The sequence below is a fragment of the Apis mellifera genome, linkage group LG9 (genome assembly GCF_003254395.2).
Source record: "Apis mellifera strain DH4 linkage group LG9, Amel_HAv3.1, whole genome shotgun sequence".
NCBI lineage: Eukaryota > Metazoa > Arthropoda > Insecta > Hymenoptera > Apidae > Apis > Apis mellifera.
In genome coordinates, this window is record NC_037646.1 from 1,323,628 (window position 1) to 1,342,107 (window position 18,480).

The 18,480-nt window shown below is 18.6% G+C and overlaps 1 protein-coding gene across 7 annotated transcripts; it reads right to left on the minus strand.

Moving 5' to 3' along the window:
* Window positions 1-1,311: 1,311 nt before the first annotated feature.
* On the minus strand, window positions 1,312-14,654 carry LCCH3 (ligand-gated chloride channel homolog 3). Of its 7 annotated transcripts, none has more exons than XM_026442616.1 (10): window positions 14,221-14,654; window positions 13,158-13,300; window positions 12,484-12,590; window positions 10,199-10,281; window positions 8,780-8,925; window positions 7,090-7,247; window positions 5,369-5,653; window positions 4,287-4,517; window positions 3,131-3,387; window positions 1,312-1,494 (listed from the first exon to the last, which is right to left on the minus strand). In XM_026442616.1, exons 2-10 carry the CDS (start codon window positions 13,220-13,222, stop codon window positions 1,342-1,344), a joined length of 1,485 nt encoding a protein of 494 aa, XP_026298401.1. In that variant the 5' UTR covers window positions 13,223-13,300; window positions 14,221-14,654; the 3' UTR covers window positions 1,312-1,341.
* Between the last annotated feature and the right edge of the window lie 3,826 nt (window positions 14,655-18,480).

Below are 18,480 nucleotides of genomic sequence, written 5' to 3' on the forward strand. Positions count from 1 at the left end.
TTCTTTTTTTCTTCATTGTCCATTTATAATTATGAAATATATCTTGTCTTATATTAAAAAATATATATGCAATGTATGCACCATAAGGGAATTTATAAAATGAAGAATTTTTTATTTATAAATTAATTAATATAAATTAATTAATATTATAATTAATTATTTATGAAAAAATAGAGAATAAGTAAAGAATAAAAAGTAATAATTTATATGATAGTTTGTGGGATCAAATTTAGTAATCAATGTCGATAAAATAGAAAACTTCATTTTTCAAATTAATAAAATAGAACAAAAAAATTTTAGAACAAAAAAATTAAATTAAATTTTATGTGTCTACTTTTTATGTGAAATAATTGATAATAATTAAATGATATATATATACATATTACATTATAATGTAGATATATACATATATATACATATATATATTATAGAAATTATTAATTTTTTCTTATAACATTAATATAATTAAAAAATGTTGATATTTAAATAAAAAGATATATAATTGTTGCAATTATTTATTTTATATGTTTTATCGAAAGTAAAAATTTTGAAAACTAGCTTCATTATGTTATATCACGCTGTATGACAATATGTATTTAACACCATTTGTAAGATAATTCATATGGAAATATAACGGTGATATTATCTTTAGTTACTTTAATGATAGAAGTTTTAGTCGAAAACTATTCTAATTAATGATATATGTTCCTAAAATTTAAGATCTCTTTTTCAATGATTTTTGTTTTTTAATAACTTTTTTCAATTTGATTGAAAATATCATTAAATATATCGATATCAACAACAATCATGGAAATTAATGATTTGTTTACTTTCGAAAGATGATTTTAATTGATTTTCATTGCAATCTTAATTTGATTTTAATGAATCATTAATTGTTTTATTAGTAAATGATATATAAAAAAAACTTTTTTAATGAATATACATGTTGATACTATTTTAAAAATTTTTATATGATAAATTCTTGCACATTGCACACTATTTATTCGACTTGATGAAATATCGAATAGGAACGTATCCCTTAAAATATCATTATATTTCAAGATTAAATCGATATATCTTGAAATTATTTTCTCATCGATAAATATTGGCAGCTTTCGATTCAGTACTTTCGATACCTGCTCCCTTCGATCGAGAATTTCAATTTTTTAAATTTCAATTTAAATTCTGACGAATAATTTTATTCTCTATAAATATAATCTTGAAATTTGATTAATTCATGTTCAAATAAAATAAATTTTTTTTTATTGAAATTCTTGTAAATTCTCGATTATCAATTGGTCCTTTTTTATCTTTCGGCAGATTGCTCTAATGATTAGAAATTCAGAGGACATAAAATATCCAATAGATGGCGTTGAACAGCATAAAACTGACTGGAAATATAATCCTTGAATATTTGTCGATAATATTCACATCTTTTATTTTAGGCATTGATACACGCAATACAGATGCTCCTCTTCGTATTGCATGTAGTACCTGTAATCATAATATTTTTTTTTAAAATATGTAAAAGTGTATCTTTATTTTATATATTTTAATTTAATTTTTATTTATATTTTTGCTTAACATAATCAAATTGATCGAAACAAATAGTTTTTTATTTTAAATTAGATATTTAATAATAGATATTAAAATAAAAATAGAAATAATAATAAAAATAAATATTAAAATTCATATTTGTTACAAATATTACAGTAAACAATTTTTTGAAATATCTTAGACGTCATAAAATATATTCCAATTAATTATTGGAAAATTTAATTCTACAAACAAAATAAAAAGACAATATTAATAAAAAATAAAAATATTATATTTGAAGCTTCACTTTTTACTGTTGATTAGTTACTGATGATAAAATCGATTAAAAATTTCTAATGTTTCTTACATAAGATTGCAAAACAAATTGAATAACTAGAAACAGAATGATTTTTGACACATATGATGAACTTAGTTAATAGTTAATATTAATTAGTTAATAAATATATTATTAATGATAATATATTATTATTAATATTATTATTAATATAACATTATTATATATATTATAATATATAATATATTATTAATTAGTTAATATAAATTATAAAAAAAAAAATGAAGAATCATTAAAGTTTCCATTATATTATCTTACATTTGATGATGTAAAAATGTTTGCAGAGCTTCAGGGATATTTTCGCTGATTTTTAATTGTGAATAAAAAAAAATCTTAAATGCAATTTTTTTATTCTTAATTTTTTTTTATTTTAATTTGTAAAAGCATTTTTTAAAATACATTTAAATCAAATGAATATTTGTTATTTATTTTAGTATTAAGTAAAATGAAATCTATTTTATTTATTCTTTCATTAAAAAAAAAGAATGAATATTTCTTTTCTTGATCATATTTATATCACTTTAAACGCTTAAATTTTCTATTAATTTTTATTAATAGAAAGTTTAAATTAAATATTACATAATAATTTCAATGTAGATTAGATTTCTTAAGTTTTTTTTTTAAATTTTTTAAATATATTACATAAATATTGTGTAATAATCGGATAATTTGTATTTCTATTAAAATAATGATTAATTAAATGTGTACAGTTGACTTTAAAATTCATTTAGTTAAAAAAAAAAATTGTTTCAAAGAAAATTCTATTTTATTTTTAAAATTGAATTAACTTTTTTTATGATTTTAGTTTTGTGGACATATATCTTTTATTGTTTTGCCAATAAATCGTATATTTTTAAAAAAAATCATCCGATTCATGAGATAAGAATTATTCATTACAATTATCTAAATTAAAATTGAATAATTCATATTGCATAATTTTGATATATTAAATAATATAAAAAAATACTTCTTATTGCAATACAATTTTATGAAAAAACAATAAAATAATTTATAAATTTATTTTTTTATTATTTTATTAAATTTACTTATTTTATAAATAAATAATTAAATAACAAATAAAATTTGCTATATTAATATGCTATATTTTAAAAACGTTTTACATTTTTAACGAATATTTTAATAAAAAACTGTTAAAAAAGAAATATAGAGATAAAACCAAATGAAATTTGTTTACGAAACAAAGAAAAAATATTGAAAAGTAAAATTGTTGAATTTTACCTTAGGCTTATTTTGTTTAGGTCCTCTGTATCTGAGACCAGCGTTTCTCCCATAAGTATTGTAGGCCGCGACTCTGGAAATTCGAAAGCTAGGGGGAAACTTGGCCGGATCATGTTCTCTTCCGGTTCCAGGCGTCGAACTGCCACTAACCAGACCTGATCTGTTTCTTATACTTGGTAATGGAGACATCCTGAGATCTTGAAGCTCTATTATATCCGCTTCCGTTGAACCAGGAAAAGGAGAATTTGCTTTGCTTCCTAAAAATTTTTTTTCCTTACATTTTCTTTCTTTTATCTTTTATATATATTGACGTGCATTGTTTCAATTATTTAAAAAAAAATATACATTTATTTTTGATATAATTCAAAATATAATGTTTTGTTCCGCGAAGAAAAACACATTTTCTACTTATGAAATGAAATGAAACATGTTATCATCTTTATCTGTCAAGAAAAAGAATATATTTGGAGAATTGTCTATTAAATGAAACCAATATATTTTATATCGAAATATTGAAATCGAAATATTTTCATCACAAACATTCAAATATGATTTTTTTCATAACATGATGGTTAAATAGATTATTTCTCATGATAAAAACGAAACTATCATTCATGAGAACAGATAAAATTAAAATTTTTTAGAATTATTAAATTTCTCCAAAGATTTGTCCCTAGATAAAATATTGCTCTTTTTGGATAGTTGAAATATCTTTTATCATATATATACATGAAAAACTTTTATTTTATATATTGAAAATTTGAATATTATTAGAATTATTAGAATTTTTATGTTATATTTTATATATTATATGTTATATTTATCTTATATTTAAAATGCAAGCGCAAACGATTATTTATATTTTATAATAATAATTCAGTTATTATTTCTTATAAAATGAATGTTGAAAAGATAAAAATTATCTGTATATTACTTGATTATAATATTTTAACAAATACTTATTACACATACTTAATACTTATATACATATACGAAAGATATTGAATTGGCTAAAATATTTTTTTGATTTTTTTTTTTAAGTATAGATTTTTACAAATTTCCAACATTTAATTTAGATATTTTATATTATATATTTATGATAATTCTCAATTCATTAAAGCGAATTATTATTCTATTTGATAAAAGAAAATCTTACCGGACTTCGAGGAAATCACTTTTTTATCATCAGATTCTTTCTTTTTCGATTTCTTTTTAGCTCTGGCACCCCAATAAGTATAATTAACCGCTGCATATTCCAAAAGAGCGGCGAATACAAAAACGAAACACATTACTAAGTAAATGTCGATAGCTTTCACGTAGCTAATACGTGGCAGTGAGCTACGGACACCTGTTGAAATTGTGGTCATTGTAAGGACTGTTGTTATACCTACAAAGAGAAAAAAATCATACAATAATTCATAAATTACATACACTTATTATTCAATCTTAATTTATTACAATTTATTATAAACAAAGGAAAAAATTTACAAAAATATATATAATTTAAATATTGTCTTATTAATTGTGATTCATATTAATAAATATTATATATAATTCCATATAGATTGATATGTATTATAATAATTATTAAGTTTAAAATTTAATGCTTTTTGAAATAAAGATACTATTTGTTTAAAAATAATATAATTTATATTGTGAAATATTAGCGATTTCTAATTTTATGATTTTCCATCTTTTTTTAAATTCTCTGACAAAAATGATGACGATTTCGATGTAATGAAATTATCTATGCTTTTATGTATTTCTTTATGTATTTAGAAATTTGCCAAACTATTTGAATGGATGATAGTCAAATCAAAAAAAATATATTAATATATTTTATATACTTTTATCACTCTTTGAATTTAAATTTCCAAATCAATGTTTTTGATTTTCAATTATGTTACATCATGCTAATTTCCATATATTTGAACAATCATCTTACTTTAAATTATAAATTTTTTTATATTTAATAAATAATAATCAATCATAAAAATAATTTTTATCCTGGTACATTCTGAATTTTTTTTATCGTTTTCATGTGAAAAATAGAATCTCCCTTCAAAGATGTTCCGTATTTTTATTATACTATTCCCTTTGTATTTATTTAGTTAAATGGAATGTCACAATTATGTAAATCATAGATATACATGATTAATACGAATGCATCGAATTAAAGAGATCTAATTAAACACTTACAATAATGTAATAGGTAATAAAATAATTGCATATATTTACCGAGTGCTACTCTGGCGCTGGTTGCTTCATGATTTATCCAAAAACTGACCCAACTTAACATTACAATCAAAATACTAGGTAAATAAGTCTGGAAAACGAAATATCCAATGTTCCTTTGAAGTTTGAAGCTCAATGATAATCTCTGGTATATACCAGTTGCCAGTTTCTCTTTACGATCATTCGTTTCGTAACCAATTATCGTGAATTGTGGCAGTTCCGCTTCCTCGACACCACGGACTGGAGTCTCTTTCCAATACATTACCACGTCTAACACCGTGTATCCGTCTAACAAAAAATATTTTAAACTTATAAAATATTTTTGTTCATCAAGATACTTCGTTAATATAAATTATGTTCTATTTTATAAAAATTTTTTGAAAATACAGAAGAAGAAAAAAAAATTTCTAATTCTAGATGTTTAAATTTTTATTTCAACTTTTTTACCAGAAAATATTAAAAAGTAAAATTCAAGATTTTAATATATATAAAACAATGATTCTTAAATTTTATAAAGATTTTTTTTTATATTACATATAAAATATTTATCCTAACTATTAAATTTTTTAGAAAATTTATTGTTCATAGAAAAGATGTTAATAGACTATAACGACTATAACGAAAGAATAATTGGAATTGCATTATATTGTTTATAATAGAATTAAAAAAATAAATCAAATTTTAATTATGAATTTTAGAATTTCACTATTAATTTTTGGATTGCTAGACTTTTTAGTTTAAAAAATTATTTTTTATAACTTTTATCGAATGAAATAAAAAGCGTTTAATTAACATAGAGTTCAGAATTTAATTTTTCGAAATCTATCTAAACTATAAATATATGTTTAGATACAACATTTAAATTTATCAGATTAATAATTACTATATTAAAATTTATAAATAATAAATATAAATAATAATATATATATAATAAATAAATATAAATAATAAATATATATATTTAATTTATTTTTTCATTGTATATGATATGTTTTATATAACATATATTTTTTCATAATCTAAATGCATTGAATTAAAATTATTGATTTTAAAATCTACATTGATTAAGCATTTTTTATCTATCTTAATAAATCTTGAACTTATTCTTATTTTTTCTTGTATAGAATAATAAGCAAATAACAATGATAGAATATATTTATTATCATAATTTTTAAAGAAATTTTAAGACAAAATAGATAAGATATAAAAAAAAATTATTTTTTATTCATTTGATTTTTAATAAAAAATAAAAATTATCTTTTATTCTATTAAAATCTGAATTTGAAATGTCTTAAAATAATTAAAAATTATTTTCATTAAAATTAGTAAATTTTATTCATTAATGTAATTTTCAACAAATAATATTTTTTATTACATTAAAAAAATAATGTTAATTAACAACATAAAAAAGAAATAATATAATGAATATAAAAAAGAATTCAAAAAAAGCATGCTTGAGAAAAAACAAAAAAATCAAAAGTTTAAAGTTTTCCTGCGACATTTCCAAAAATTATTTTCTATATACAAAAATATTTATAAAAGCAAATTTTTTTTCATTTTATTAGAAAAATAATTTTATCTTTATATGCAAAAAAAAAAAATATTTCTAAAATACCGCCTATCACTCTGATAGACGTCGCAGGTGAAGAGTATTTGGAGAAGAGAAAAGCGAAGGGGATCGATAGAAGGGGAAAAAGAGGTACGATAAGTAAGATTGATCGTACAGCTCTCGATTTCTACGGTGCAGTTCTGCGAATCGAGCGGATAGTAGTGCAGATCCATCATGCAGGCCAGGGTCGTCGTGAATCTCATGCCATAAGTGACAGATCCGTCTCCGGACAACCGAACGAGTTTATTACGCTCGGTCACATCGTGTAAGAAACTGCAAACAAATCGAAAACATTTCCTTATTCTATTCTTCACTTATTCTAATTTATTATCGGATTATAAAAAATTTCAGAAAGATATTCAATAATAAATTCAGAATATAAAAATTGGTGATTTGAATATACTATTTTAAGAAAATATATCACATGTGAAAATCTTGGAAGGAAAAGAAATCTTTATTATTTATTCTTTTTGTCCTGTTAAAGTATTCTATAAATGGATATATATTTTGTGATAATTTTTTTATGTTAAATGTTACCCAGATTGAAATATTGAAAGATACATTTGTAATGTTGAAAAATACATTTATCAATAGAATTGTTCGATATATAAATTTCAGTATAGTTTTAAAAATTTTATGTTTAATATTTTTTATTTTAAATTAAAATTATGTTATAATTTTATATATTTTTATATATATATTTTTAGAATAAAAGACTAAAAATTTATAAAAATTCATGGAAATCTTAGAATTCCACATTTTTATATAGAATTCCAAAATTTGATTATGAAAGATATACAAATTTTTAATATAATATAATATAAATATATATTCTATTAGATAAAACTTTATATAATTAATTTATAAATAATTTCGAATAAATTTTTAAATAAATAAGAAATTTCAAAAATATTTTTCTAAGGTTCAATATTATTATAATATTATATTTGTAATTTTTTTTCAATTACAATATATATAATTGTATTACACTTTTTAATATATTATAATTTAAAACTATTTTAAGAATTTGTTCATTATTTTTTCATAAAAATATTCTTCAAATTGTAGAAATGTTTTGTTTAATTTATATATATTTATTTATGCAAAAAATTTTGAAAAATCCATCATTTAACACTAAAAATATTTTAAAAGTTTAAAATTATATAAAAGTAAAATTATATTTATTAAAAAAAAATTACTATTCAAAAATTTTTTTTAATAACATTTATATTTATCCTTACATGTTTCTTACATCTAATAATTATATATATATATATAATAAATAATTATATATATATCTTATATAATTATATATATAAGAATTATATATCATTTCTTTAATATTTCCTTTAATATCTAATCTTTTTTAATAAATTAATAAAAAGATAATTTTTATTTATTTTAAGTGTGCTGAATTTCATTATAGTTATTTGTCGATACACAAGAATTTTAATCTTAAGTTTTAATAATATTTAATATAAAGTTTTAATAATAAGACTAATAACATTCAATGTATTAATCACCAATTTATATATTGTGATATTATAAAAAAATTCTCTAGATTATTTTTTTCAAAATTAATTTAATTAATTAATTAATTAATTTTTTTACTATTTTCATTAAAATTGCAAAAATCTTCTAAAATTAAAAACTTCTAAGTTTCAATCATTTTAACAATATGAGAAAGGTTTGTGAAAACTATTAAAATTCTTTTTTTATAAAAGATTGATTTATTGTTGATTTATTCATGATTTTTTTTTTCGTTTAACGAAAAATATAGATCTTAAAAAATTATTTTGACATACCTATTTTTGTCATTGGCAAAAAAAGTATCTGGAACCCAAATCTTTTCCGCAAAATCTCCACTAAGAGTAAGAACTTCTTCTTCTTGAGAAAATGCCAATCTTTCGTCTTTCCAATATTGATTTAAATACATTGTTATTGTATAATCCTGTAATAAAAAATAATAAAGTGTCTATCCTAATTCAATTTAGTAAATAAAAATATATTTCATTATAAATAAATAAAATTAATTTTATAAAATTTTTTTTAATTCATGGAATTAATGGATGTTGAATGTATCAAAGTCCATAAATTTAAGGCGGCTCTCGAGCTTGAAATACAGCAGAATTTCTATTATCTAAATATTTTAACATTTGATTTTTTATTATTCTGTTATTCAAATTGTATAATAATATAAATAGAAAATTTTTCCCATAGTATAGTGGAAATAAAATTTAATTTAAAATTAATTTAAAATAAAAAAATTTAAAATTAAAACATGTTTATATAATATATATAATAATGTAAAAACACAAATATATATTTATTATTGAAATGAAATCGTAAATATTTAAAAAGTTAAAAAATAATAAAAATGCAACAAAATTAACAAAACTATATAATATTTGGAAATCTGTATTATAAATCTGTAATGATTTTAAAAAATAGAAAAATAAAATGGAAACTTATTTATATATAAAAAATTCGTATAATTTTTGACAGTTAAAAAAGTATGTGATCTTCAAATTTATAACATAATTCTTTATATCACTTTATATTTCATTTTTATTGTAAATAAAAAAATTGTTTTGCTAAATATAAAATAATTATTCTAAGAAAATTTTATTTGAAAATTTTCTTATCTGAATGATTCTAATTAATAAAATAACAAAGAGATTTCTATTATATTAGAATTTTTTATAGCTGAAATCTTTTCCTTATTTGAGGAAAAAGAATCAAATCATTTTTCCTTATTAAATAATAATAAACAAAATTTGTTGCTTATTGAAAATAACAAATTGATTTTGCAAAAATAATCGATTTGTAAAAAAAAATAGAAATGATTTATTTAACTTTTGAAAATTTTGCTTTACTTTTGTGAGTTAAACATAAATAAATTGTTTTATTTTAATTTATTTTTTTTATATATATTATATTTTATTTTATTTCGAATTAAATTTTTTATTATTATATTTTAAAAAAGATGAAACTAATTAAATCTTATATTTTTTATATATTGTTTTTTTCTTTAAGATCTATCAATATTTTTATTATATTTACTTTTATTATATTTAGTTTGACAAAATAAATACAAAATAGTGTTAAATAAATAAGAATATTTAAAAAAAATTATAAGAATATATTAGAAATTATAATGTTAGTAATATTTTATATAATATATTTTATATATTTAATATTATTAATCAATAAAATGGATTTACCATGTTTACTTCCGAGATTGCATCGAAGCTCGCGATAGTAAGATCCATCCCGACTAACAGGGGTTCTCCTGGAAATGAAACAACTGTGAAAAAATATCAATAAAATATTATCAAAAAAAAAAAAAAAATAAATAAATAAATAAATAAATAAAAAATTTAAAAAATGATCAGTATATATAATTTATTTTCATATTGTTTTCAAGTTAAGTAATATGAGGATTAAAGAAATTACTTATTAGTTTCTTGTTAAGTGGATTAATTTAAATTTCAGCATAATCAGTGACCTATAAAAAATTTGTAATTTGCTCAATAAATTTTTCAACATCAATTTTAGTTCATCAATTAAATAACATTTTCGTTAACAATAATTCATCTTAAATTATTAATATAAAATAAAAGAAAAGAAAAAAGTAAATTTCATAAATTATTCTGAAATATAATGTAATATATAATTAATAAAATTATATTCCGAGAATTTCTTTTTGAAAGAGATTATTTTATTTAATTTATAAATTTATAAATCTTGCATATATATATATGTTTTATATACATTATACATTATATACATTATATACATTATATACATATATTTATCTTGTTAATGAATTATCCATTCGACCAAAGTATCTAATGATTTATTATTGTTCACATAACATATTTTCATATTTGCATGTACAAAATAAAAATAATTTTATGAGAATATTTTATTCTTGAATACAAAGAAATTAAAATTGCTAAATATATTATTTATTTTGTATTAAATAAAATATACTACTTATTTTGTATTAAATAAAATATAGTTATTTAAAAAAACTTTCGATATTGGTACAATTTATAAATTGAAAATTCATTTCGAATAAGTATATTTATATTATGTTAATAATAAATTTATGTTAAAAACAAATTTTTTTCAAAGATTTGAGCTTTCCTTTAAAATTGATGAAAAAATAAAACATAACGTAAAACATAAAAGTTAAAAAAAATGATAAAATTATATAATATAATAAAAAATAATAAAAAATTTTAATAAGTTGTTAATAAGAAATATTTTTTAATATGTTAAATTAATATAAATTTATAAGAAGAAATATTGAATTAAATAAATATTTATAAAAAATTGTTTTTATAATGATTTTTTATCTTCGATTTAGATAAAGAATTGAAACATTTTTACATTTTTACAATATAAAAATTTATTTCTTTCTTTATTTTTTGAATATTTAAACATCAATTTTTAATATAATTATACGTCAAGAATTTTTTATATCGTGACATTTATATGTATATAGCTATATATATATATATATATATATATATATATATATATATATATATAGCTATATTATAATTTATATTTTATATATTACTATTTATATATTACTATATTGTAATTTATATATAATTTAATAATTACTTTAATAATAATAATAATTAATAATTTAACAAATAAAAACTATTTTCATTTTTCATAAATTATTTTTTAATCATTTAATCAAAAATAATGTTATCAATAATAATTATTCTTAATCAAAATTATTTAAATTGAAATATAAATTCTTATGTCTTCTTTTAATTATATCATATATATAGATAATCATTAAGATCATCATTAAGATCATCATATATAGATAATCAAATTATTATGAAATTATTAATTATTATTTAAAAATTATCAACTTAGAAATTATTAGTATTTAAAGTTTGATCAATGAATTTGAATTATGTGTATCTATTATAATAATATCTATTATAAGAATATTTATTATTTATATTATTATTAGTATAAGAAATTATTAAATATAATATAGAATATATTTTACTTTTTTTTTATTAATAATTAATTAATTTTTTTTTTTTAATTCACAATCAAAATGTGATTTTAATTTTTGACAGTAAAAAATATCAGTATTTGATATTTATTTTCACAATTAATGCAATTTATTTTAAAAACTTATTTTAAATTTTAAAATATTAGATTCATTTTTGATTTTAATAAATTCGTGTAAATATTGCTAAAATTTTGATAATTTTTTTATATTATAGAAACTTTAAAATTATTGTAATATATTAAAAATATAAAAATAAAAATGTATAATTTTTTCGTAATAAAATTCAAGATGTACATATTTTTAATTCTATTGTTGACTAAAATTCAAATAAGTGATAATTTTGAAATATATATAATAATAATAATAATTATTTGATTTACTAATGATTTTTGAATATTACTGAAATAACATAAATACTATTTTTGAAAATTTTAAATAAAAGAAATTAAAACTTACCGCCGAAATTTGGCCTTAATCGAATATCGTAACCATCAAGGATTCGTGATATTGTTTGCGTCACATTTTCCAATCTATCAGATATTCCTGTGTTTTCAAGACTGGCCCTAAAATTTTATATATTGTACGGATATATAGTAATAAAAAAAAAGAAAATAATATATAAATATAATAAATATATAAAAAATATATATAATAAAATAATATAATAAAATATATATAATAAAATAAATATAATTATAACTTGTGTAATCTTTTTTAAGGTAATATTTTTTTATGTATGAATGCTTAATTATTTTCTTAATTTTAAAATATGTTTATAATTTTATATTAAAGAATATGAAGTTGATTATATGTAATATATGTAATACTAAAAATTATTAAATTAAATATAAAATTGCTATTTTATTATATTAACTTTTTGTAATAAGTTTTAAAATTTGCATAATTTATTAATTCAATACATATTAAATTATACAATATATATATATATAAAATTTAAAATTAGAGTTATATGTTTTCATCGAGTTATAATTTTATAAAAGATTTTATAGAAAATCAATAATAAAAATATGTAAAATGTATTGAAATTCAGAAAAGAAATTATCGTGTATAAATTTATTTTAATTTTATTATATTGATTTTATTATATTGATAAAATGAACAATTATTACCAAGCAATTAGATGAATCATCTGCAGCAGGATAAAGATCTGCTGCAACCACATCCTGTGATGCATTCTTCAAAATTATGTCAGCAGATAAAAGAGGACGTCATCTCGATAGATGTTTGCATCTCGATATCGAGTTGCCAAAAACTGCAATTAGAATCATTCTGATTTTCTCCTTTAATGCTTTGTTCTGTATATTTTATGTGTAAAAATATATTACGAAATTATTTATTAATATATACATAAATATTGAAATAATATTTGATTGAATAAAAAAAATAATTAAATAGAAAAAGCTTTTATTTTACAATAAATTTTATTCCCCCCTTAAAATAATAATAATTGTATCAATAACTTATACATCTTGAAATATCAAAACTTACTAAAATATAGTTTACACATTAAAATTCAGAGAAAATTCTTCGTTATGAAAATGAGAGTGAAACATATTTTAATATCCATTCATATCATTTAATTTTTGTTAAAATAATAATTCAAATGATTTTAATAACATTATCAATGAAAATTAATTTTACATATAAATAAATATAACAAATTGTACTTCTATATTTTTCACGTTAAACGAATTACAAATATATCAATTCATTATTTCACTATCATTTTTCCTTCTACGTTATAGAATAACATCTAACATAATATTCCCAAAAATTGATACATAAAAATCGAAGAAGAATATTCTCCGAAGAATAAGAACGATCGTTTTAAAGAATGGTGTACACGTTGCATTGAAAAGATGGAACCACATTGGCGGAAAAGTTGTCGACAGGATCCGCAGACATTGTCAAGGAGATCTTGTCTTGAACCAGGAGTCAATGCCTCTCCTTCCCGGCACTGATCTGGCTCCTAAAAGGGCTTTTTTTCACACTTTTTTCACCACCGTACGGACAGATTCGTTCATGAGCACTGTCGACACGATGCTCGTCGAGGATATTCTCCAAACCGAAGTCTCGGATGCTGCGCGTCACTCACCTCCTCCGCACACTTATCCCCCTTTCCTTACCCCTTCCTCTACCCTTTCGCATCACTCGCTATCACCCTCTACTAACCTCCTTTCGGCTTCTCTGTTGGATACACGTCCCTCTTATCGTCCCAACTAACCTTCCCTTTCTTTTAAACTTTCACTAACTTTTCATATTTTTTTTTTTCTCCAATTACTCGCTGCTTCTTTATTCTTTTGTTATTCGTCCATATTTTTTCATTTGTCGTTTCTTCGTTCGCCAATCATAGCTCTTATCGAATTCACACAATCATTTTTTCACGTTTTTCCTCGCTGTTATTCTCACTCCACTCTCTCTCCTTGTCTATACATATCTATCGTATCAGTGTTTCACACTTGTACTGTTCTGTCCTATCCTAACCGGCTTCCCTCTATCCGTTCACCTATTTATCTTTCGCTTCTCTTTGCGCCGATAACAGTCCCTGTATCTCTAGGTACTTGGTATTCCTCGAGTCCCGAGGCGGTCCAGAGGTTGGCGCAAAATGAACCGCGCATGTGCAGCCCCATTTCTTCGCGACCTAGTGACACCGACAGATTCTTTCCTCCCTTTCTCACATCATTCATTCGTTTTTTTCTCTCCCTCTCGTTGCTGCTCCTCTCTTTCTGTTGATCTCGATGCTGGCATCGAAGCAGAATTATTGTTCTTCGGATGGGATAAAATCCTCAATTACTGTCAATTTGAGAGATAACTATAACATATTTTTAAATTATATTTTTAAATTATTAATTTAATGAAAATATAGTTTTTTTTATTTATTACTATTTAATATTTAAAATATTTTTCTTTTGGAAAGGGAATTGGTTTTGAGATTGATTTAAATTTTTAAGAAATATTTTGGATCTATTATTCATATTTTTCGAAATATAGTGGATATATTCACTGACATTTCAATGATCATTAAATGATTATTTAAATATTGTTAATTTGTTCACAATTATATAAATATTTTTAAATTACAAAAAATATTTTTTTTATTAAAGAAAAATATTATTTTTGAATTCATTTTAAATTATTCATTAGTTATTCGTTTCAAAATATATTGAATAAAAATAAATTTAATATTTATTTTTATGATATGATATGTATGATAGTACTTAATTTTATAATAAAAATACTTATAAAAAATGTTTTGATGAAATTTACTTATGAATTTTAGATATTAGATTTTATTTTAAGATGAAATTGTTTAGCTTTATAAACATATATGATGGTTTTTTAATTACTCATATTTTTGATTTTAAAATTCTGTTATAGAACTAGCATATGAATATGCGATGTTTCAAGCTATTATTTTCACCCCAAAATTAAACATAAATATTAATAAAATTAATTAAATAATATTTTTTATTTAAATTTAACTAATATACATTTACAATAAATATTTATCAGGTAATTTTCATTATATTATATATAGTTTAAATTATAAAATAAAAATTTCTTTTCAGAGTTGTTTTTTGTTTTCACTTTTTATTTCATATTTTTAAATTTAAACAATTCATAAAAATTAAAAAAAATTTTTTTTTATTTTTTTATTAAATAAATAGATTTTATTTAATTTAGATTTAATTTTTTCTAATATAACTTTGATTAATTTTTTTTCAACATAATTTTTTAACATAAATTTTACATTTTACATACATATATATATATATATATATATATATTATAAATGATGCATAAATAATAGACTGACAGTAATTGAGTACGTGCCCATAATTAAGAATTTTATCTTTTATTCACAAAATATACATCATTGAGAATTGTTTACTTTATTGGATTTTTATCTTTTTTTATGTACTTTCTTTTTCAAATTTATGAATGTTTTTAATTTCATTTCTTTGATTTATTTGACTTATAAATCAACAAAGATTTATTAATTTGAACATATTCATATTGTAAATATCATTTTATATATTCATTTTAAAATAATTAATAATGTAATTTATAATGAATAACTAAAAAATTATAATTGATAATAAAAATGAAATTGAAAAAATAAAAAATTATATATATATATATATGCAAAGATAGAAAATTAAAATTTCATATTGCGATAACTCAAAAATTAATTTTAAAAAAAATATTCTAAAATTCTATTTTAAAAAATAAATTTTTTTTATTATTAGAAAATAATCATATAATTTTAACATTTTTGATTTTTCATATTTTAATAAACCTATGTTTCAAACTTTTGAATCTTTTTCATGAATTTAATGATTCAAAATTAATAATAATTCAAATTTGTAAAGAATAATTGATTTTATTAATTAATTTGTAATATTTATGTTATTTGTATGTTATGTTTAAAAAAGATTATACAAAACTAAATATAATATATTTCATGTGATTTTTAATAAAAATGGTGTTACATTAAAATGTTAGAAATATTCATTTTCATAATTTTGATACTCGATGGTTTTTAATCGATAATCAGAGAAAATGAATATAAAATAATTAATATAATAAATATGATAAAATTCTAATAAAATAAAAAAGTTCATAAGTTTCGATGAAATCAACATTCAATTTTTTTAATTTTTATCATCTTTCAATTATCTCACAAGAGATAAAGAAAGCACAAACTTATTAAATGTAATATAATACAATTACTTTTATAAGAAAAAATTTTTATTTATGAAATATGAATGTGTACATATAATAATGATCTGTGAATTGTGATCATTCAAAATTTAAGATTAAAATTATTAAATATATCTTTTTCTTCTTTCAAAGTTACGATAAAATATATATGTTCTATTTTTTCATTTATTTCAGCTTTGTAAAATGTGAATGTATAGGAAACAATATGTGAATGTATAGGAAAAAAAGAAAATAAAGATATAATAAAGATTGTTTATCGCATTTTATTTTAATTTTAATCAATTTTAATCAGTTTCGAGTAATTTTTATTTTAAAAGAAATTTTTTTTAATCTTTAATTTTTACTAGAAAGTATAAAAAAATGAAATTTTCATATATATATAATATATATAATATACATATATAATATATACATATATAATATACATATATAAAATATATATATATATAATAATTTATGTATATGTCAAAATAATATAATATAATATAAATATGACAAATTAATATAACAATATAACAATTTGAGCCATTGTGGAATACATTTTCAATAATGAATAAGATTTGAATGATTAAAATTTTATCATTTTTATTGTATTACTTTCTAAAAAAAACATATTAAAAAATTATATTAAAAATTATAAATTTACAAATTATATTGAATATAAGAATTTAATAGTAATAATAAGAATGAAAAATTGTTACGAATCATAAATTTCAAGGAATTAACAATGAATTATTTCTTTTGAAGTTTTAAAATATATTAAAAAGTTATATTAAAAGTTTAACTTTTATATAAAACATAGAAAAATATTTATATATGTAAAAAGATGAAATTTTTTATTTTTCATTGTGAAGTATATTATTTGGATTAAGAAAATCAAAAATCTTCTCTTGAATATTTTTAAAATATATATATATATATTTTTAAATTTTAAAGAAAATTAATCTTTCAAAAATTGCAAATCATTTTATTAATTAAATAGTAATAAAAAAAGAAACGACCAAATATATAATTTTCAATTTTATAATTTAGTGCTCTAAAAAATTGATTATCAGATATAATGATAATTTGATACAGTTTTTTGAAATATTTCAATATAATAATAAGGATACTGGCAAAGTTTAGATTTTCATCTGTTAAACATATATTTATATATATTATTCATAAATATTTATAATTATTACATAGATTTTTATACAGAACAAAATTTAATTATCTAAATTAAGTATAAAAATAAAATAAGTAATGAAACATTATAAATAAGTAATAAAATAAGTAATATGTGTATTATTAATTGTAAATATTTTATTAATGTATATTATTAATATATTATATATATAATATATTATATATATTATAATATATGTTAATAATTTAATATAATATATTTTAATAATATATTAAATGTTATAATTATTATGTATATTATTAATATACAAGTATATAAGTAAGCTAATATTCACATAAATATATAAACATTTAATATGTAATATAATAATATAACATTTTCTTATTATCTTTACATTTTCGAAATAAAATATTTAAAACATATTTTCCATATTTCTGTTTAATTTGTTAGAAAAATTCTTTATATTCTTAGAACGCGAAGAAAAATATTAAATTAGTCAATAGCTTGTAAATGTGAAATAACAAGAATTAATGATATAAATAATTCATAATTTTATTATTAAATACAATATGTATTAC

Bases quoted from the DNA above. Each gene is read 5' to 3' on its own strand.
- LCCH3 (XM_026442616.1), bottom strand. From the start codon at position 13,222: ATGCATCACAGGATGTGGTTGCAGCAGATCTTTATCCTGCTGCAGATG. The intron at 8,926-10,198 runs GTAAATCCATTT...TTTTTATTACAG, and splicing joins CAATCTCGGAAGTAAACATG to GATTATACAATAACAATGTA. The intron at 7,248-8,779 runs GTATGTCAAAAT...ATTTGTTTGCAG, and splicing joins TTTGCCAATGACAAAAATAG to TTTCTTACACGATGTGACCG.